Source organism: Microtus pennsylvanicus, chromosome 1, assembly GCF_037038515.1.
Source record: "Microtus pennsylvanicus isolate mMicPen1 chromosome 1, mMicPen1.hap1, whole genome shotgun sequence".
NCBI lineage: Eukaryota > Metazoa > Chordata > Mammalia > Rodentia > Cricetidae > Microtus > Microtus pennsylvanicus.
In genome coordinates, this window is record NC_134579.1 from 156,056,569 (window position 1) to 156,076,812 (window position 20,244).

Below are 20,244 nucleotides of genomic sequence, written 5' to 3' on the forward strand. Positions count from 1 at the left end.
ATGGTTACTGAACAAAAAATATCTTTATTTTAACATCATACTCTTGGAAAATTTCTCTCTTAGAGGTCTTGCTTTGATATATCTCTCACAGGTTATCCAAGTTAGATTTCTAGTGCTGCATTAAAGCACTATGGCCAAAAGAAACTTGGAGAGAACTGCATTTATGAAATCTTAAGACTCTCCGGTAACTCTGTTAATCAAGGAAATCAAGGCAGGAATTCAAGCAGGACTGGAACCTGGAGTCAGGAACTGATGCAGAGGCCAGTGAGGGATGTGTTTTAGTTGTCTCTTCCTCAGTCGTTTTGCCTCCTTCTTTCTTATACACACAATACTCTCCCTGCTTAGGAGTGACTTATCCACAGTGTCATAGGCCCTCCCACCAAAATAATCAATCATGAAAATGAACCAAAGGCTTGCCAGTAATCTCATGTATTGTGGCTAGTTTCTCGGGTGCTGTTGCCTCTTAGAAAATAACTCTAGCATGTGTCATGTTTACAGATAATTAACCAGGCCAATTGACTCATCATCAATGTGACACATAAACTAATTACTGTTAACTAAATATTTACATTCCCATCAATTCTCAATATCTCATATTAAAATTAACATTGATAGAACAGTATTAAGCAGCACAAGTTTTAAAACTCCCACATAATTTAAAAATCCATACACTTTAAAAGATCATTCTCTTAGCCAGGTGGTGGTGGTGCATGCCTTTAATCCCAGACCTTGGGAGGCAGAGGCAGGAGGATTGCTGTGAGTTCAATGCCAAACTGGTCTATAAGAGCAAGTTCCAGGACAGGCTCCAAAGCTACAGAGAAACCTAGCCTCAAAAAAAAAAAAAAACCAAAACAAAACAAAAACAAAAGTTTATTCTTTTTAAAACATCTAAAGGGGCTGGAGAGATGGCTCAGTGGTTAAGAGCATTGTCTGCTCTTCCAAAGGTCCTGAGTTCAATTCCCAGCAACCACATGGTGGCTCACAACCATCTGTAAAGAGGTCTGGCGCCCTCTTCTGGCCTTCAGGCATATACACAGACAGAGTATTGTATACATAATAAATAAATAAATAAATAAATAAATAAATAAATAAATAAAAAATTAAAAAAATAAAACATCTAAAATCCCTCTTAAAGTCCATACCTTCCTATAATACCAAGTCTGTAAAATATCTCAAATATTTCTACAATAGCAATAATTTCTCTATAACTCCAAAGTCTCTCTAAAGTTCAAGCGTTAAAGTTTCTATGGGAAGTGATTTTCATTTGTGGGTTCTGTAACATCAAACATAACTTGTATACTCCCTTACTCCAAGAAGGTAAAATGCATGGCACAATCATAGTCTGAGCAGAGCAAAATCAAATTAAAAACTGTATAAGTAACTCAGTTCTTTGTTCCTCCAAATGGCTTGAGGATCTCTGGCACTGGCCTCTACAGCACACAAAGCTTGTCTACTGGACTCAGGCAGCTCGACTCTACAGTTACAGCTGTTACTGGTGATAAACCCTTCACAGTGACAGTTCCAAAATGCTACAAATTCTCTTCATTTAAATGAGCACCCTGTCCTGGACTTCCTTGAGGAACTCTGACCCTGTGACTGGGTGCCTACACTCAAATGTTCCTCATTGTCCTTTAAACCCTTCTCCTACTGCAACTGAGCTGCAGTTTAAACAATAGTCTCCACAGTCCTCTCTTTCGGTATTTCAACCTTGCCAAACAATATCAAGCCTCAGTTGTTCTCTACAAATCCCAGCATCAATTCCAGTCTAGTAACACCCAAGTGACTCTCAAATAATAGCAACTTTGTTTGCCAGCATGAGAAGGAACTTTGTCCCATTTAGAACCTCAGCTTCTGTGAGCTTTGAGGAAATAATTCTAAATTATTTTCTCTTCAAAGATGCCACTGGTCTCTTCTTAGTCACACTTGTTTCTAGAACCCCAGTTGACAGGCATCCTTTGTCTTAACAAAACAAAGTTTTTACTTTAGTGTTTCCAGTTGACCAACATCTTTTGTCCCAGTAAAACAAAGATTTTACTGAAGCATTTCTGGACTCTTGTGATCAAAACCACCTTTTCTGTTTTTGGTGATTAGACTACTTATATTATTAATACAAAGCATGACATAAATGTCCCTGGAAGAGGTTGTGGTTCTCTTTGAAACTTCAGAAGCCATTCTCTGTCATCTGTTCTCCTCTTTTCTCAGTTCCCCCAATAGTTTAGTCACTTCTCTAGCAAAAACTAAGAGTTCTGCAATCCCCCTCCCAAAACAGAAGCAGAAAATTTATACAGACTGATACCAATTCCTGACTTAATCAGGTTTTTATAGCTTTGATAAAACTCTAGGAACAAAATCAGCTAGGTGAAGAAAAAGATTTAGTGATTCCCACAACTCTTATCTCACATTCTACCACTGAGGGAATTCAGAACAGAACTCAAGTATGGAAGGAACCAGGAGTCAGGAAAATATGCCCAGATCATGAAGGAGTGTTTGTTACTATCATTCTTCTCATGATTGGCTCAGTCTTCTTACTACTAACCATGCCTAGAGGAAGCACCGTCTACTCTTGGCCAGAATATTCAAAACTAATCATTGAAAATGCCATATAAATTCATCTATCCGGAAACTGATGGAGCCGTTTTCTTAATTTAAACTTCCTCTTTATAATTCATTTATTAGATCCTGTTTCATACTGAAAAAAAAGCTAAACATTAAAAGGATATGGAGTTCAAATGGAAAGAGAGAGGGTAGAGAAATATATCACAAAGAGTAGAGTGTAGAAACACATTTATAAGATCTCTGATGACAAGCCAAATGATGGAGTTATGCTCTTGCTCTGGAGTATATTGTTACAGTGGAGTGAAGCCATCCAACCTTGCAGGGGTCCGAGAAAATGCTGAAGAAAGACTCCATACTCCAACTAGTATGCAAGAGTCAGGCGTTTATGCTAAATGGAGACCTGGGACAAAGACTCGCAGGTTTTTTTTAACCATGCCTAGGGCAATTTCAGGAAGAGTTAGGTCATCTAAAACATAATAGATTAAACAAGCAGCAGTTATATTAGTACTTTTTTTGGTAGTTTGAGGATTTAGTTTTTTATCTTTTGACATATTTAGGCTTGTCTGGCCTTTTTTCAGAGGGTTAGAGGAGCTTTCCTCTTTTGATCACTGTATTGTAATATTGAGGGGCTGATTCAACCTTGTAAGTGCTTTCTATCTGGTTCCTTCTGTCAGGAGTGTTGTTTGATTAACAGGCCTTTGTTTAAGAAACTGAAACGTTATTGCTCTTAAAAAACAGAAACAAGGTGAATGACATGCAACAGTGGGAAGTTCCCACCCACCTAGGTACCTTTGTCACATTCCTTCATCTTCTAGTAACTAAAATGCTGCAGCAATGGACAATGATGCGGTATAGAAGAAGTACAATTCTAGAGTATGTGGAAATTACCTCTGATAAAAACCAGGAGCACGATGAGACACAAAGTCACTGGCAGAGCCGGGCAGTGATGGTCTTTAATTCCAGCACCCAGGAAGCAGAGGCAGGCGGATCACTGTGAGTTCGAGGCCAGCCTGTTCTCAGGACAGGTTCCAAAACTACAGAGAGACCCCGTCTCAAAAAAAGTCACTGGCTGAACTTAACATGTCAGCCCTCAGTGTTTCCAGTTTCCATTTCCTTCCCTGTGACATACTCTCTCCATCCAGAGATAAAGTAGAGGAGTGGGGGAAACTCTCCAGTTTCTACAACATTTGCTTATGTCACACTGGGAAGAGACTCTACTGTCTTAGCTAACTATCGATTAGGGGATGGGGGTTCTCAGAAAAGTCAATAATTTGTCATTTCCAATGGCTATAGAAGGTGAAATAATTGCAGTTCTGAGGGAAGAAAAGGTGACAAAATCACAGACCCACATCTCAGATACTGGTTTCCTGATTCCAGTTGGCCTCTTGAATTATGTGACCTTGGGGCTGAGGTCCACAACTGGACAAAAAGAAGAGGACAGTAAATGTAACTAATTGCCACCAGAGAGGCAGAGTTCAAAGGAAGAAACCTGTGAGAGACACTGTGAATGCTGAATCAGAAAAAAGATGTAAGTAATGTGATCTGAAATTAATAATCTTTCTGACTTTATATACAATTTTACATGTATTAGTCTTTTTCCCCACAAGGTTGAATGCGTGATATATGACTATCACAATTGTTTGGAAAAGATCGTTGCACCTTTTCCTAACATCAGTCAAGTGAATCCCTCTGCCTGCCCTATTATTAAATGTTACCTTGTTGAAAATAGTTCATCATGATATCGTGTTCCATTGCTTTATAATGATTGAAATGTTCCAACATTAACTGGGATAGCACAATATTTGCTTTTATTTATAACCAACAAAGTCAATCTTTACAACTGTATGGAATTTTGTTGCTACAAAATGTTGAAACCATGAACACAAGATATGATTCCATAAAACCTGATGATACATTGAAGTAAACTGCTGTAAGAACTCCATCACTTCGTGGGCAGTAGGATGAGTGGGCCACTGCACTCTCACTCTGTTATCAGTCAGTCTGTTTTAGTCTTAACTAGAGTATGAATTTGCAAAACCTAGATCTCTCTAACTCTAATTTAGTTCTGTTTATTTTTATGACTGAAGTCACAGTCGTGGCTGCTCCACACGCCATGAAAAGTATACATTCAAATTGTGTAGTGATTTATACATAATGTCTAAATTTAAATGCCCAGAACTAGCTGGGCATTCTCACAGAGAAAGAAAAAAATCAGGTGAAAACTTACAATGACATTCATTTTGACTGACATAATCCATAGCTTTATCTTCCTTTGTAGGAGCCTCAGGTTGACAGCAGGACCTAACACCATAGCAGTCAGTAAGCTGGTTGTAGGGAAATTTCTTGTCACAGACAGATGTTGGAGTTTGGACACTTCATGTCGCTTCCAACATTATCTGTTGCTTAATTTCAGGGGTGCTGTTAAGGTCCACAGACTGGATTCAGACACATTTGTTTGTAGCCAACATCTTAATTCTACTGTGTAAAGGAATGTCCCAGACAATGGTATATTTTGCTAGGAAAGACTTCCTCAGTTTCTAGTCTGCAAAACCTTAGAACCCAGCAAGAAACCCTGCTCCCGTGCAGAGGGGATCCAGAGAGGTAAATAAGTGGCCACACAGCCGGACAGTCCGGCAGGGGGGACTGATTTCAGGCCCCCTCCAAATCCCTAATATTTTCTGGCCATGCAGCAGGGTGAGTTCCCTGATGCTGGCTGTCTTTACCCATTCCACCCTGCCCCAAAGCACTCCTTTTCATCTGCAAGGTCCTTGGATCCCCAAGCACAGCCTGCTTCAGAGCTGAGGGGTCCTGAGCGCCAGCAGGAAGTGTTCCTGCTGCTGGAGCTTCTTTGTACCATCCCACCCTGCCCCTAAGCCTGCCTTTTCTTCTGCTAGGTACTTAGAATCTGGAAATAAACCCTGCTCCCCTGCTGAGGAGATCCAGAGAAGTAAGTGGCCACATGGCTAGACAGTACAGGGGGCCTGAATCCAGGTACCTCCAATTCCCTAAGCTTTTCTGGACATCATGAGAGGTGTGTTCCTGCTGCTGGCTTTCTTTACCCCATTCCACCCTGCCCCCCAAGCACTCCTTTTCAACTGCAAACTTCTTGGATCCCCCAACATAGCCTGCTTCAGGGCAGAGGGGATCTGAGAGCCAGCTCCAGTGCTGAGGGGACCTAAGGGAGGGCAGACCAAGAAAAGCTCCCAAGTACAAAGCCACAACAAAGATTGGACCAAGATGTCAAGACTCTGCTGGCCTCATTTGAAGGAAGAGATAGGTAAGCAGCAATGCAAGAATTCCTCCAACATCCTGAAAAGCAACATGATGATGCCAGAATCCAGTGAACATGCAACAGGAAGACTTGAACATCCTAACCCAGAAGAAGTAGAAGAAATCGACTTTAAATGTAACTTTATGAAAATGATGAAGACACTTAAACAGAAAGTGAAAAACTCCCTTAAAAATGGAAGAGAAGACAAACAAAAAGTTAAATAAATAAATCCCTCAGAGATACTAAAAAAAACCTTCAATCAAACAGGTAAAGGAAAAAGTTCAAGACTTGAAGAATGAAATGGAGGTAACGAAGAAAACACAAACCGAGGGATGGCTGGATATGGAAAATCTGGGCAAATGAACAGGAACTACAGAGACAAGTATAACCAACAAAAAACAAGAGATAGAAGAAAGAATCTCAGGAGCTGAAGATTCTATTGGGGAAATGAACTCAGTGGTCAAAGAAAACAACAAATGCTTAAGACATAACATCCAGGAAATCTGGGACACCATGAAAGAAACCAAACCTAAAAATAATAGGGGTAGAAGAAGAAAAATTACAGCTCAAAGGCCCAAAAAATATATTCAACAAAATTATAGAAGAAAACTTTCCCAACCTAAAGAAGGCTATTCCTGTGAAGGTACAAGAAGCTTACAGAACACCAAATAGAATGGATCAGAAAAACATCCCCTCGCCATATAATAATCAAGACACAAAACATACAGAATAAAGAAAGGATATTAAGACCTGCAAAGGAAAAAGGTCAAGTAACATATAAAGGTAAACCTATCAGAATTATACCTGACTTCTCAAAGGAAACCATGAGAGCCAGAAGATCTTGGATAGATGTGCTGTAGACACTAAGAGACCATGGATGCAAGCCCAGACTACAATATCCAGCAAAGCTTTCTTTCACCATGGATGAAGAAAACAAGATATTCCATGACAAACACAGATTTAAACAATATGTAGCCACAAACCCAGCATTACAGAAGTACTAGAAGGAAAACCTCAACCCAAGGAAGTCAACAACACCCACAATCGCACAGACATCTGACAACCCTCAACCAACACAACCCAAAAAGGAAAACACACAAACTACCACCAAAAAAGTGACTGGAGTGAACAACCACTGGTCATTAATATTAATGGACTCAATTCACCTATAAAAAGGCACAGGTTAAGAGAATGGATATAAAAAACAGGATCCAACATTCTGTTGTTTACAAGAAGCACAGACACTGCCTCAGAGTAAAGGGTTAGGAAAAAGTTTTGTAGGCAAACAGACCTAAGAGAAGTGGGTGTGGCTATCCTAATATCTAACAAAATTGATTTCAAATGAAAATCAATCAAAAGAGATGAAGAAGGACATTTTATACTCATGACAGGAACAATTCATCAAAATGAAGTCTCAATCCTGAATATGCCCCTAATATAAAAGCACCCACATATGTAAAAGAAACATTACTAGAACTCAGATCACACATCAAACCTCACACACTAATATTGGAGATTTCAACACTCCTCTCTCATCAATGGACAGGTCAATCAGACAGAAACTTAACAGAGAAATAAGAGAATGAACAGATGTAATTAATCAAATGGACTTAACAGACATCTATAGAATGTTCCACCCAAACAAAAAAGAATATACTTTCTTCTCAGCATCTTATGGAACCTTGTCATAAATTGATCACATACTCGGTAAGAAAGCAAGCATCTGCAGATTCAAAAAATTGTTGTAACCATCTGTGTCTTATTGGATCACCATGGAGTAAAGTTAGAATTTAACAAAATTTCACCCCCAGAAAGGTACAAACTCATGGAAATGGAACAGCCAACTACTGAACAACCCATAGGTCAAGGAAAAAATAAAGAAAGAAATTAAAGTCTTCTGTGAATTCAATGAAAATGAAGACACAACATACCCAAACCTATGGGACACTATGAAAACGGTGATAAGAGGAAAGTTCATAGCACTAATTACACACACAGCACACTTGAAGCCTCTAGAAAAAAAAGCAGACTTACCCGGGAGGGGAAGAAGACTAGAAAAAAATCAAACTGAGGGCTGAAATCAACAAAATAGAAACACAGGAAACAATCCAACAAATATCTGGTTCTTTGAGAAAATCAACAAGAGTGACAAACCCCTATCCAAACTAATCAAAAGGCAGAGAGAGAACACTCAAATTAACAAGCTCAGAAATGAAAAGAAGGATTTAACAAGAGACTCTGAGGAAACTCAGAGAATCATTAGCTCTTACTACAAAAGCCTGTATGCCACAAAGTTGAAAAATGTAAAAGAAAAGGACTTTTTAAAGGTAAATACCATATGCCAAAATTAAATCAAGACCAGATGAACAACTGGAATAGACCTATAAGTTGCTAGGAAACAGAAGCTGTCATAAAAAAAAAAACAGGGCAAGGTGATTTTAGTGCAGAATTCTACCAGAACTTCGAAGAAGAGCTAATACTTTTACTCCTTAAGTGAGCCACATGATAGAAACAGAAGACTCATTGCCAAACTCTTTTTATGAAGCTACAGTTACCCTGATACCAAAACCACACAAAGACATAACCAAGAAAAAGAATTACAGACCATTCTCACTCATGAACATCGATGCAAAAATTCTCAATAAACTACTGTCAAACCGAATCCAAGAACATGTAAAAAAAATCCATTATGATCAAGTAGGCTTCTCCCCAGAGATACAGAGCTAGTTCAACATGCAAAAATCCATGTAATCCACTATATAAATAAACTGAAAGAAAAAAAACCATATGATCATTTCATTAGATGCCAAGAAGGCATTTGACAAAATTCAACACCTCTTTATGATAAAGGTCTTGAAAAGATTAGGGATACAAGGATCATATCTATATATAATAAAAGCAATATACAGCAAGCTAACAGCTAACATCAAATTAAATGGAGAGAAACTAAAGCCATTCCACTAAAATCAGGAAAAGACAAGGTTGTCCACTCTCTCCATATCTCTTCAATATAGTTCTTGAAGTTAAAGCAATAGCAATAAGACAAAATAAGGAGATCAAGGAGATTCGAATTGGAAAGGAAGAAGTCAAACTTTCATTATTTGCAGATGATATAACAGTGTACATGTGACCTCAAAAACTCTACTGGAGAACTCCTACAGCTGATAAATAACTTCAGTGATTTGGCAGGATACAAGATCAACTCAAAAAAACAGTAGCCCTCCTATACACAAAGGATATGGAAGCAGAGAGGGAAATCAGAGAAACATCACCTTTCAAGATATCCACAAATAGCATAAAGCATCTTGGGGTAACTCTAGCCAAAAAAGTGAAAGATCTACTTGACAAAAGCATTAAGTCTTTGAAGAAAGAAATTGAAGGGGATACCAGAAAAATGGAAGGATCTCCCATGCTTTTGGATTGGGAGGATCAACATAGTAAAAATGGCAATTCTACCAAAAGCAATCTATAGATTCAATGAAATTCCCATCAAAATCCCAACAAAATTCATCACAGACCTTGAGAGAACAATAATCAACTTTATATGAAAAAACAAAAAAACCCAGGTTAGCCAAAACAATCTTATACAATAAAGGGACTTCTGGAAGCATTACCATCCCAGACTGCAAACTCTATTACAGAGCTACAGTATTGAAAACAGCTTAATATTGCCATAAAATCAGAGACATTGACCAATGGAATCAAATTAAAGAGCTGGCGATTCATAGGTCCACAAACCTTTGAACACCTGATTTTCGACAAAGAAGCTAATATTATACAATGAAAAAAAGAAAGCATCTTTTACAAATGGTTTTGGCATAACTGGATGTCAATCTGTAGAAGAATGAAAATAGATCCATATCTACTGCTCTGCATAAAACTCAAGTCCAAATGGATTAAGGACCTCAATATAAATCTGACCACAATGAACTTTATAAAAGAGAAAGTGGGAAGTAATCTGCAATACATGGGCACAAAAGTCCACTTCCTACATATAACCCCAGTAGCACAGACAATAAGAGCAACAATAAATAAATGGGACCTCCTGAAACTGAGAAGCTTCTGTAAAGCAAAGGATACAGTCATTGAGACAAAAAGGCAACCTACTGAATGGGAGAAGATCTTCAACAACCCCACATCAGACAAAGCACTGGCCTCCAAAATATATAAAGAACTCAAGAAACTAGATATGCATATTCTAAATAACCCAATTAAAAAATGGGGTACTGAACTGAACAGAGAATTCTCAACAGAAGAATTTCAAATGGCCAAAATATATGTAAAAACATGTGCAACTTCCTTAGCTATCAGGGAAATGCAAATCAAAACAACTTTGAGATACCATTTTACACCTGTCAGAATGGCTAAAATCAAAAACACCAATGATAATCTATGCTGGAGAGGATGTAGAATAAGGGGAGCACTCAACCATTGTTGGTAAGAATGCAAACTTGTGCAACCACTTTGTAAATCAGTGAGTCAGATAGAGACAGAGACCCACATTGGAGCACTGAACTGAGCTCCCAAGGTCCAGTTGAAGAGAAGAAGGAGGGAGAATATGAGCAAGGAAGTTAGGATCACGAGGGGTTGGTTCACCCACTGAGAGTGTGCTTGAGCTAATAATGGGAGCTCAGTTGAAGAGAAGAAGGAGGGAGAATATGAACAAGAAAGTTAGGATCACGAGAGGTTGGTCCACCCACTGAGAGTGTGCCTGAGCTAATAATGGGAGCTCACCAAATCTAGCTGGACTGGGAATGAAGGAGCATGGGATCAAACTGGACCCTCTGAATTTGGCTGACAATTGGGGCAGACTGAGAAGCCAATGATAATGGCACTGGGATTTGTCTCTACTGCATGTACTGGCTTTTTGGGATCCTATTCTATTTGGATGCACGCCTTTCTAAGCCTGGAATGGAGGGGGTGAGCCTGGCACTTCCCACAGAGCAGTGTACCCTGCCCACTTTTAGGACTGGATGGGGAGGGGGGAGGGTGAGTGGGGAATCAGGATGGAATAGTGAGGAAGGGCGAAAGTGGAAATTTTGAATGGTATTATTTATAAGGCAAAAAAATAAATAAAAATGCACAAAAATAGGCATCCTAAAAGATGAAACACAAATGACTGAGAACCCCTTAAACAAATATTCAATGTCATTAGTCATCACTGAAATAAAAACTGCAACAACTTTGATATTTCATCATGTACTACTCAGTATGGAAAACAATTGATGTTGGCAGTGATATAGGGAAAAGGAACACATACCCTTTGCTGGTGAAAGATCAAACATGTATAACCATCGTGAACATCATTGTCTCAAATGCAACATTCACATAATCCTGACAGTCCTCTAAACTTTATAATCTTTCCACACTCTTTTGGCATTGTTCACTGAGCCTGGCAAAAGAAATATGATACAGTTGTTCCCTCTAGAGCTGAGCATTGAGAGTTTCATACTCTACCAGTTTCCATAACACACATAGCAAAAACATAGAATTTATGTTATATATATATATAGAGAGAAGTATAGAAAGCAAAGAATAAAAGCAACATATAATTCATAAATTCCAGAGAACCTAGACAAAAAAAGAGGACCCTAAGAGAGACATACATGGATCTAATGTACATTGGAGGTTGAAAAAGATAAGATCTCCTGAGTAAATTGGGAGCATGGGGATCATGGGAGAGGGGAGAAGGGGATGGGAGAGAAAAGGAGAGAATGGAGAAAAAGTTATTTATTATTACTACTACTATTATTATTATTTTATTACTTAAAAATACCAATACTAATTCTCCCTCTCTCCCCTCCTCTCACTCCTTCTCCTCCTCTCACTTCCTCCATACACCCTCACTTCCTTCCCACTCCAATTCTAAGAGAGGGCAAGTCACCCTTCCCTGTGGTAAGTTCAAGGCCTTCCCTACTACATCTAGGTTGAGCAAGGTATACATCCAAAGAGAATAAGATCCCCAAAAGGCAGTATATACAGTAGAGACAGATCCCAGTGCCACTTTCAGTGGCCCTCAGTCTGCCACAACTGTCAACCACATTCAGAGGGACTAGTTTGATCCCATAATCGTTCACTCCCAGTCCAATTGGAGTTGGTGAACTCACATTTTCTCATGCAAACTGTCACAGTGGGTGAACCCCTCATGGTCTTGAATTCCTTGCTCATGCTCTCCCTCCTTCCACTCTTCAACTGGACCTTGGGAATTTAGTCCAGTGCTCCAATGTGGTTCTCTGCCTCTGTTTCCATCTGTTGTTGGATGAAGGTTCTATGCTAATATTTAAGATAATCATCAGTCTGACTTTAGCCCAAAGCCAGTTCAGGCACCCCCTTCTTGCTTTCTTAGGGTCTTAGCTGGGGTCATCCTTTTGGATTCCTGGGAATTTTTCTAGAGCCAGTTTCCCTGTTAACCTCCAAATGGCTCCCTCAATCAAGATATCTCTTTTTTTTGCTCCCATGTCTGTCCTTCCTCCATCTCAAGGACAACACAAGGCTGTCCACTCTCTCCATATCTCTTCAATATAGTTCTTGAAGTTATAGCAATAGCAAATAAGACAACACAAGGACATCAAGGGGATTCAAATTGGAAAGAAAGTCAAACTTTCATTATTTGCAGATGATATGACAGTGTACATAAGTGACCCTCAAAACTCTACCAGAGAACTTCTACAGCTGATAAAATACCATCAGTGATGTGGCAGGATACAAGATCAACTCAAAAGAATCAGTAGCCATCCTATACACAAATGATAAAGAAGCTGAGTGAAAAATAAGAGAAGCATCACCTTTCACAGTAGCCACAAACAACATAAAATATCTTGGGGCAACACTAACAAAGGAAGTGAAATATCTATTTGACAAGAATATTAAGTCTTTGAAAAAAGAAATTGAAGAAGACACCAGAAAATGGAAAGATCTCCCATGCACTTGGAAAGGAAGGATCAACATAGTAAAAATGGCAATTCAACCAAAAGCAATCTATAGATTCAATGCAATCCCCATCAATATTCCAACAAAATTCTTCACAGACCTTGAAAGAACAATAATCAATTTCTTATGGAAATACAAAAACCCAGGATAGCCAAAACAATCCTATAAAATAAAGAAACTTCTGGAGGCATTACCATCCATGATATTAAGCTCTATCACAGAACTACAATAATCAAAAGAGCCTGTTATTGGCATAAAAATAGAGATGTTGACCAATGGAATCAAATTGAAGATCCAGATATTAAGCCACACACATATGAACACCTGATTTTTGACAAAGAAGCTAAAATTTACAATGAAAAAAAGAAAGCATCTTCAATAGATTTTGCTGGCATAACTGGATGTCAACCTGTAGAAGAATGAAAATAGATCCTCATTTATCACCATGCGCAAAACTCAAGTCTAAATGGATTACAGACCTCAATATAAATATGACCACACTGAACCTGATAGAAGAGAAATTGGCAAGTAGTCTGCAACACAAGAAACTACTTCCTAAATATAAGCACAGTAGCACAGACAATAAATAAATAAATAAAGAAAGAAAGAAAGAAAGAAAAGAATAAATAAATAAATAAATAAATAAATGGGACCTCCTAAAACTGAGAAGCTTCTGTAAAGCAAAGGATGCAGTTAATAAGACAAAAAGGCTGCCTACTGAATGGAAGAAGATATTTACCAACCCCACATCAGACAAAGGAATGATTTCCAAAATATATAAAGCACTCAAGAAATTAGATATTAAAATTCTAAAAACCCAATTTAAAAAAAAATGGTGTACTGAACTAAACAGAGAATTCTTAACAGAAGAATTTCAAATGGCCAAACATACATAAGGACATGTTCAACTTCCTTAGCAATCAGGGAAATGCAAATCAAAACAACTTTGAGATACTATCTTACACCTGTCAGAATAGCTAAAATCAAAAACACCAATGACAGCTTATGCTGGAGAGGATGTGGAGTAAAGGGAACACTCATCCATTGCTGGTGGGGATGCAAACTTGTGCAACCATAGGGAAATCATTTTGGTGCCTTCTCAGAAAATTGGGAGTCAACCTACCTTAGGATCCAGCAATACCTCTCTTGGGAATATACCCCAAAGAGGCTCAATCATACTACAAAATCATTTGTTCAGCTATGTTCATAGCAGAATTATTGGTAATAGCCAAAACCTGGAAACAACCTAAATGCCCCTCAACAGAAGCATGAATAAAGTGTGGCACATTTACAAACAATGACATCTTGAGTTTTGCATGCAAATAGATGGGATTAGAAATCACCATCCTGAGTGAGGTAACCCAGATCCAAAATATTGAATATGGTATGTACTCACTCATAAGTGGATTCTAGTCATAAACAAAGGACATTGAGGCTATGTCCATGATCCTAGAGAAGCTAAGTAGTAAGGTGAACCCAAAGAAAAACATATATAGATCCACCTGGGAATTGGGAACAAAGAAGATCATCTGACAAAATTGGGACCATGTGAGTGGAGGGGTAGAAGGAAGGTGAAAGGGAAGGGTTTGGGTTATGTTGAGGGAATGGGATAGTCAAGGTATTTCTTAATAAAAACAATTATAAAAAGAAACATGAACACTTAGAAAAGAATTACCAGTAGCTTTTTATTGTGGCATAGATTTCACTAAACAAAGGATTTATTTAAAATCCCAGGCATGAAATTTATTCTTTTGAGCAGTACTCCAATCCAACCTAGAGACCAGTTCATTAACACAATCAACATTTCTACTATTTCTCTAGTGAGAATATTTGACTTAAGATCAATTTTGTAGATGCAGGGACCAGCACGCAATAAGACAATTGATATCTTTTCTTCCCAAGCACTACTGACAGCACTTTGTGCCTCTGTGAAACCTAGCCAGTGAAGGGTGTGTGTGTATTCTCTTTGCCACTTCCAGTTTGATTTCTCTATGCCCTACAGTCAAAACATGTTCTTTCTACACCAATAAGGTGTTATCATCTACATGAAAGGAGCCAGATTAATGGCAAATATTTGTATTGGTTTATTCTACTGGGACCTATCTCGACCATAACTAGTATGGAGGGAAATACACAAGTTCAGATGTTTCTGAAAAAAATGTATAAAGAAGATGATTGTCTTTAAAGAGCATCAAAATGAATGATTCAAGTGTGTTAAAGGTGAATGACATAAAGTTGTGGGAAATACTCATGCACTCAAGCTATTTTGTATCATTCCTTAATTTTTTAGTAACTAAAATTATGGCACATCTTATAGCAAAGCAGTACAGAGGAAACTGGATTCCGGGTAAACTCTCATTGAGGAAAACTAAGTTGATGAGATACACAACTACCTATCAGTCCTTCCCATGTCAGACCCCAGGGTTTTCAGATACCTCTGTGTAAGATACTGTCTGTCTTTAGAGGTAAAGGATAAATAAATAAGTGTCTCCAGTCTCTTCAACATTCACTTAAATCACAGTGGGAAGAGACTTGTAATTGCTTTAGCTAACTATCACCTTTGGGGAGAAGTGTTAAGAAAATGTATACATATCATGGTACACAGCTTTTATAGGTGAAATGATAATTGCAGATCTGAAGGGAGGTGAGGTCACAGAAACATAGATCCATATCTTAAGCACAGGCTGCCTGACTCCTGCTTTTCCAGATCTCTGGGGCCATGGCACTGAGATCACCACCCCAGTAAGAAGAAGAAGAGAGCAGAGAGTGTAACTGCCAGTGGCAGAGTCCTGTAACTCACAAATGGGGAAGCCTGTAAGACTCACTGGAAATGTTCTTACCAGGGAAATAATGTAAGTTTCAATATATAGATGTGACCTTAAATTAATAATATTCTGTTAATATGATACATAATTTTATTGCATTATTTTTCTCTTTTCTACAAAGTTGAATACCTGGTATACTATGACAGTTGTTCGGATTAGGATCATTGCCTCTATTTCTAACCTCAGTTGTGTGAAGCTTTTGTGCCTTTCCTGTTATTGAGAGATTGTGGCCTTTTTGCAAATAACCCAGCAAGCTGCAGATTCATCTTGCATCATAATGTCTGAAATGTGCCTACATTTATCAAGATAGTAAAATAAAACATCATATTTTAATTAGCTAACAAAAAGAATTCAGAAGTACATGAAGTTTCATTGCAGCAAAAGTTCAAAAGATGAACTCACTGAGTACCAAAAGGATTATACAAAACTAGGTGAAGTGCTAAATTGCATTTCTGGAAGAACTCTAAAAGCTTTCAGGAGTTCATTTCACTCTCTCACTTTAACTGTAACCACTCAGCCAGTTTTAGGAACCTAATTTAGCCTTAATCAGAGAGAATTTATAAAAAAAATAAGCTTCACTACTTAGACATTAGTTCATGTCTATTAATTTTTATAACAGTAAAATAATGAAATAAAATTAGTGGCTGCCACACATGGTGTTAAAATTGAAAAGTTGTTTCCCACCTAAAGCAGGCCTATGAATGTGAGGTATGATTTTAAAAGTCATGGAAATAGCTACCCCCTATCCAAGGAAAGAAAAAGCAGCTAAATCTTTCTAGTAGGACTCACTGTGAATGACAAACTACTTCTCTGCCAGGTATCATCTTTGATACACTATCAAGCTGACAGCAGAACTGGACACCATGGCAGACAGTGAAGTGGCCATAGGAGTGATCTTTTTGTCACAGACTATGGTTGGAGCTCTGGGCAATTTTTATCTCCTCCACCATTATCTGTTGTCTCACTTCAGGGAACATACATTAAGATCCACAGACTGGATTCTGATGCACTTGACGATAGCAAACGCCGTAACTTTATTGTGTAGAGGAATGCCCGAGACAATGGCAGCTTTTGGGTTGAAAGACTTTCTCAATGATTTTGAATGCAAAGTGATTTTCTATCTCAACAGAGTGGGCAGGGGTGTGTCTATAGGCAGCACTAGTTTCCTGAGTATCTTCCAAGCCATCACCATCAGCCCCATGGAATCCATATGGGCAGAACTTAAAGGTAGAAGACAGAAACATATCGTTTCTTCTGTGTACCTGAGCTGGATCCTATATATGCTGGTCAGTAGTCTAAATCTTGTGTACTTAAGAGCAAAATACAACAAGAACAATACAGCAAGTCTAAAAGATCTAGGATACTGTGCTGCTACTCCTACTGAAAGAATCAAAGACATACTGTATGCAACATTGCTGTCAGTTCCTGATTTTCTTTTTGTGGGGCTCATGGTCTGGGCCAGCACCTCCATGGTTCTTATCCTACACAGACACAAGCAGAGGATGCAACACATGCCCAGGGCCAAGGTCTGCTCCAGATCTTCCCCTGAGTCCAGAGCTACTCAAACCATCATTTTCCTGGTAAGCACCTTTGCCTTCTTTTACACACTCTCCTGTATCATTATGATATGTATAATTCTTTCTAGTCATCACAGATGGCTCCTGCTGCAAGTGTCTGCATTACTTTCTGGGTGCTTCCCCACTGTCAGCCCCTTCCTTCTCATGAGCCATGAGTTCAGTGTGTCCAGGTGTTTCTGCTTTATCTCCATAAAGAATGGTTAGAAAAAATGGTTAGAAATAGAAAACACTATCCTGAGTGAGGTAAGCCAGACCCAAAAAGAGGAACATGGGATGTACTCACTCATATTTGGTTTCTAGCCATAAATAAAGGACATTGAGCTTATAATTCACGTTCCTAGAGAAGCTAAATAAGAAGGTGAATCCAAAGACAAACATATAGTCATCCTCCTGAATATTAACCTTCATCAGGCGATGAAATGAGACAGAGACAGAGACCCACATTGGAGCACCAGACAGAAATCTCAAGGTCCAAATCAGGAGCAGATGGAGAGAGAGCACGAGCAAGGAACTCAGGACCGCGAGGGGTACACCCACACACTGAGACAACGGGGATGTTCTATCGGGAACTCACCAAGGCCAGCTGGCCTGGGTCTGAAAAAGCATGGGATAAACCAGACTAGCTGAACATAGGGGACAATGAGGACTACTGAGAACTCAAGAACAACGGCAGTGGGCTTTTGATCCTACTGCATGTACTGGCTTTGGGGGAGCCTAGGCAGTTTGGATGCTCACCTTATTAGACCTGGATAGAGGTGGGCGGTCCTTGGGCTTCCCACAGGTCAGGGAACCCTGATTGCTCTTCGAGCTGATAAGGGAGGGGGACTTGATAGGGGGAGGGGAAGGGAAATGGGAGGCGGTGGCGGGGAGGAGGCAGAAATCCTTAAATAAATAAATTAATTTAAAAAAATATATATATAAATCTTTCTTCAATTGAACACACACATTCAAAATTTTTGAACAATTTTATCTTTTTCATAATTACATTGCAAGCGGTAATGAAAGTATTCAGATTATGGCAATTAATAATTCAGATGTCAATGCACCATGCCCTGATGGAGATAATCCTATCTACCAAAGCCAACAGGACCACTGACTCTGAAAACCATTTCCCTGTATCTGTAATTTCTTTCATATGCCACTTTCTTTCTTCCCTAGAATAGCTTTGGGTGTTTACCCCCTGCTTGTGTGTTTATCCTATAAAAATATTCCATCTGTTGGGTATATATATCTGTGAATGTTCAAGAGAATGACTTTTCATTTAGCTATATAACTTCAATATATAGAATATATACTGGGACATGCTTCATAACTATATCTATTAGTCCAACAAGGACAATGGACACTTAACAGTCTGCCTTGTTCTTTTGCTCAACTAACTGCACATAATTAGCTCACTTTCACCTCAGAACAATTTCAAGGTAAATAAAAGGCTTTTTGTCAATAGATGGTAAGTCTGAAACCTTTACAACTATGTACAAGATCAGAGCTATAGATGTCCAACTAAGTTTACTAAGAAATGCATGCCAATTCTTTACTTGCTAGTATAATAACAATCTGTGCCTCAAAGTTGTCCTTGGGCTCTGTACCTGCCCATCTGATCACACTTTTTCTCCTACGTCCATGGACCCTTGTGTTGTCATGGCAAATGGCTCAGGTCCTTATCACTTGCTCTGGGAATATGTTTCTGACAAATGAGAGAATTTTTTTATCACTTTAAGATTCCTGAATGAGATGAGTTTTTATAATAGAGGAAGAAGAAACAAGGAGAAGAAGCTCAGAGGAATTAGAAATAGAAAAGGAGAATTAGGATAAAGGCAGATCGTCAATATGATATTCAATCTTTTGTTGAAATAAAGGACCAAAAAGCTGAGACCTGAATTTTCTACTCTGGGAAAAAAAAAGACTCATTACAAAGAGTGACTGATATCCCTTTTCAGAGATGAGAAGGGAGCCTATGTGTTGGAGGAGGCTGCTTGTTTGTCCAGGCTTCCCAGAACCAAAATAACCACACAGAAACTATATTAATTAAAACACAGCTTGGCACATTAGCTCTAGCTTCTTATTGACTAACTCTTACATCTTAATTTAACCCATTTCTTTTAATCTGTATATTGCTACGTAGTAGTGATTTACCAGCAAAATTCAGGATGCCTGACTTTGGCGATGGCTCTCTTACCTCTCTCTCTCTCTCTCTCTCTCTCTCTCTCTCTCTCTCTCTCTCTCTCTCTCTCTCTCTGCCTTTCTTCTCCCAGCATTCAGTACAGTTTTCCCCATCTACCTAAGTTCTACTCTATCAGGCCAAGGCAGTTTCTTTATTCATTAACCAATAAAAGCAACACATACACAGAAGGACCTCCCACACTACCTAAGGGTTTTTACTGCTGCTCAGAAACTGGGACAAATACTTACGAACAGCATTGTAATTGGACTCTCGCCCATCACAGAAACCTTTTCTTGTCTTTTGATTAAAATGTATTTAAAAGAATTGTGATTTGACAAATTGTGTGTTTATTTTTAATTTCTACACTATAATTATGGTATTGACCATTAATGCTTGTAACTTCTTTAGTTCACTATAATATGTTAAGGATTAGAAAAAGTTTGCACCTTGTTTATGAGAAGTTTGATACTATCAGTGAGGTTTTGTATTTGACTTGCTTAATAAGACATATTTAGATTTTGATACAGTTGAAAACTGTTAAGGAACACCCAAGACCAATTCAAAAAGGGCATTGCTGCCTCTGGGGATCCTCCACTCTTTTAATTAGGAGCTACTGCAACCAGAGGTGCATATTGCAGAGCATAAATCTACTTGCATATGATTAACTCGTTATTGGTAAACTCTCTTGGCAAAAATTGCCTCAAAGGATCAGGTCATCTAAAGATGCTTTCTCCATTAACCCTTTGCTTACCGAAGTTGGCAGTCAGAAATGGGTGTGATCCTCCCCATTTCACCCCCAGGTGCCTAAGACATGGGCATACATGATTGGAATGCATTTTCCAAAAACGGTAGGTCTGGAAAACGGGAATATATTCACCTATGGCAGATGCAATCATCTGTCCTGTAGCAGAAGCTCAAAAT

At 38.6% G+C, this 20,244-nt stretch overlaps 2 protein-coding genes across 2 annotated transcripts in view; both read left to right on the plus strand.

The window, feature by feature from the left end:
* The window catches only part of LOC142832944 (uncharacterized), a 776,034-nt gene that overhangs the window by 29,183 nt on the left and 726,607 nt on the right, over positions 1-20,244 (plus strand). The gene's annotated exons all lie outside the window — the stretch shown is intronic.
* On the plus strand, positions 16,446-17,363 carry LOC142837604 (vomeronasal type-1 receptor 4-like). The gene has a single exon (XM_075952772.1). It carries the CDS (start codon positions 16,446-16,448, stop codon positions 17,361-17,363), a length of 918 nt encoding a protein of 305 aa, XP_075808887.1.

Bases quoted from the DNA above. Each gene is read 5' to 3' on its own strand.
- LOC142837604 (XM_075952772.1), top strand. From the start codon at position 16,446: ATGGCAGACAGTGAAGTGGCCATAGGAGTGATCTTTTTGTCACAGACT.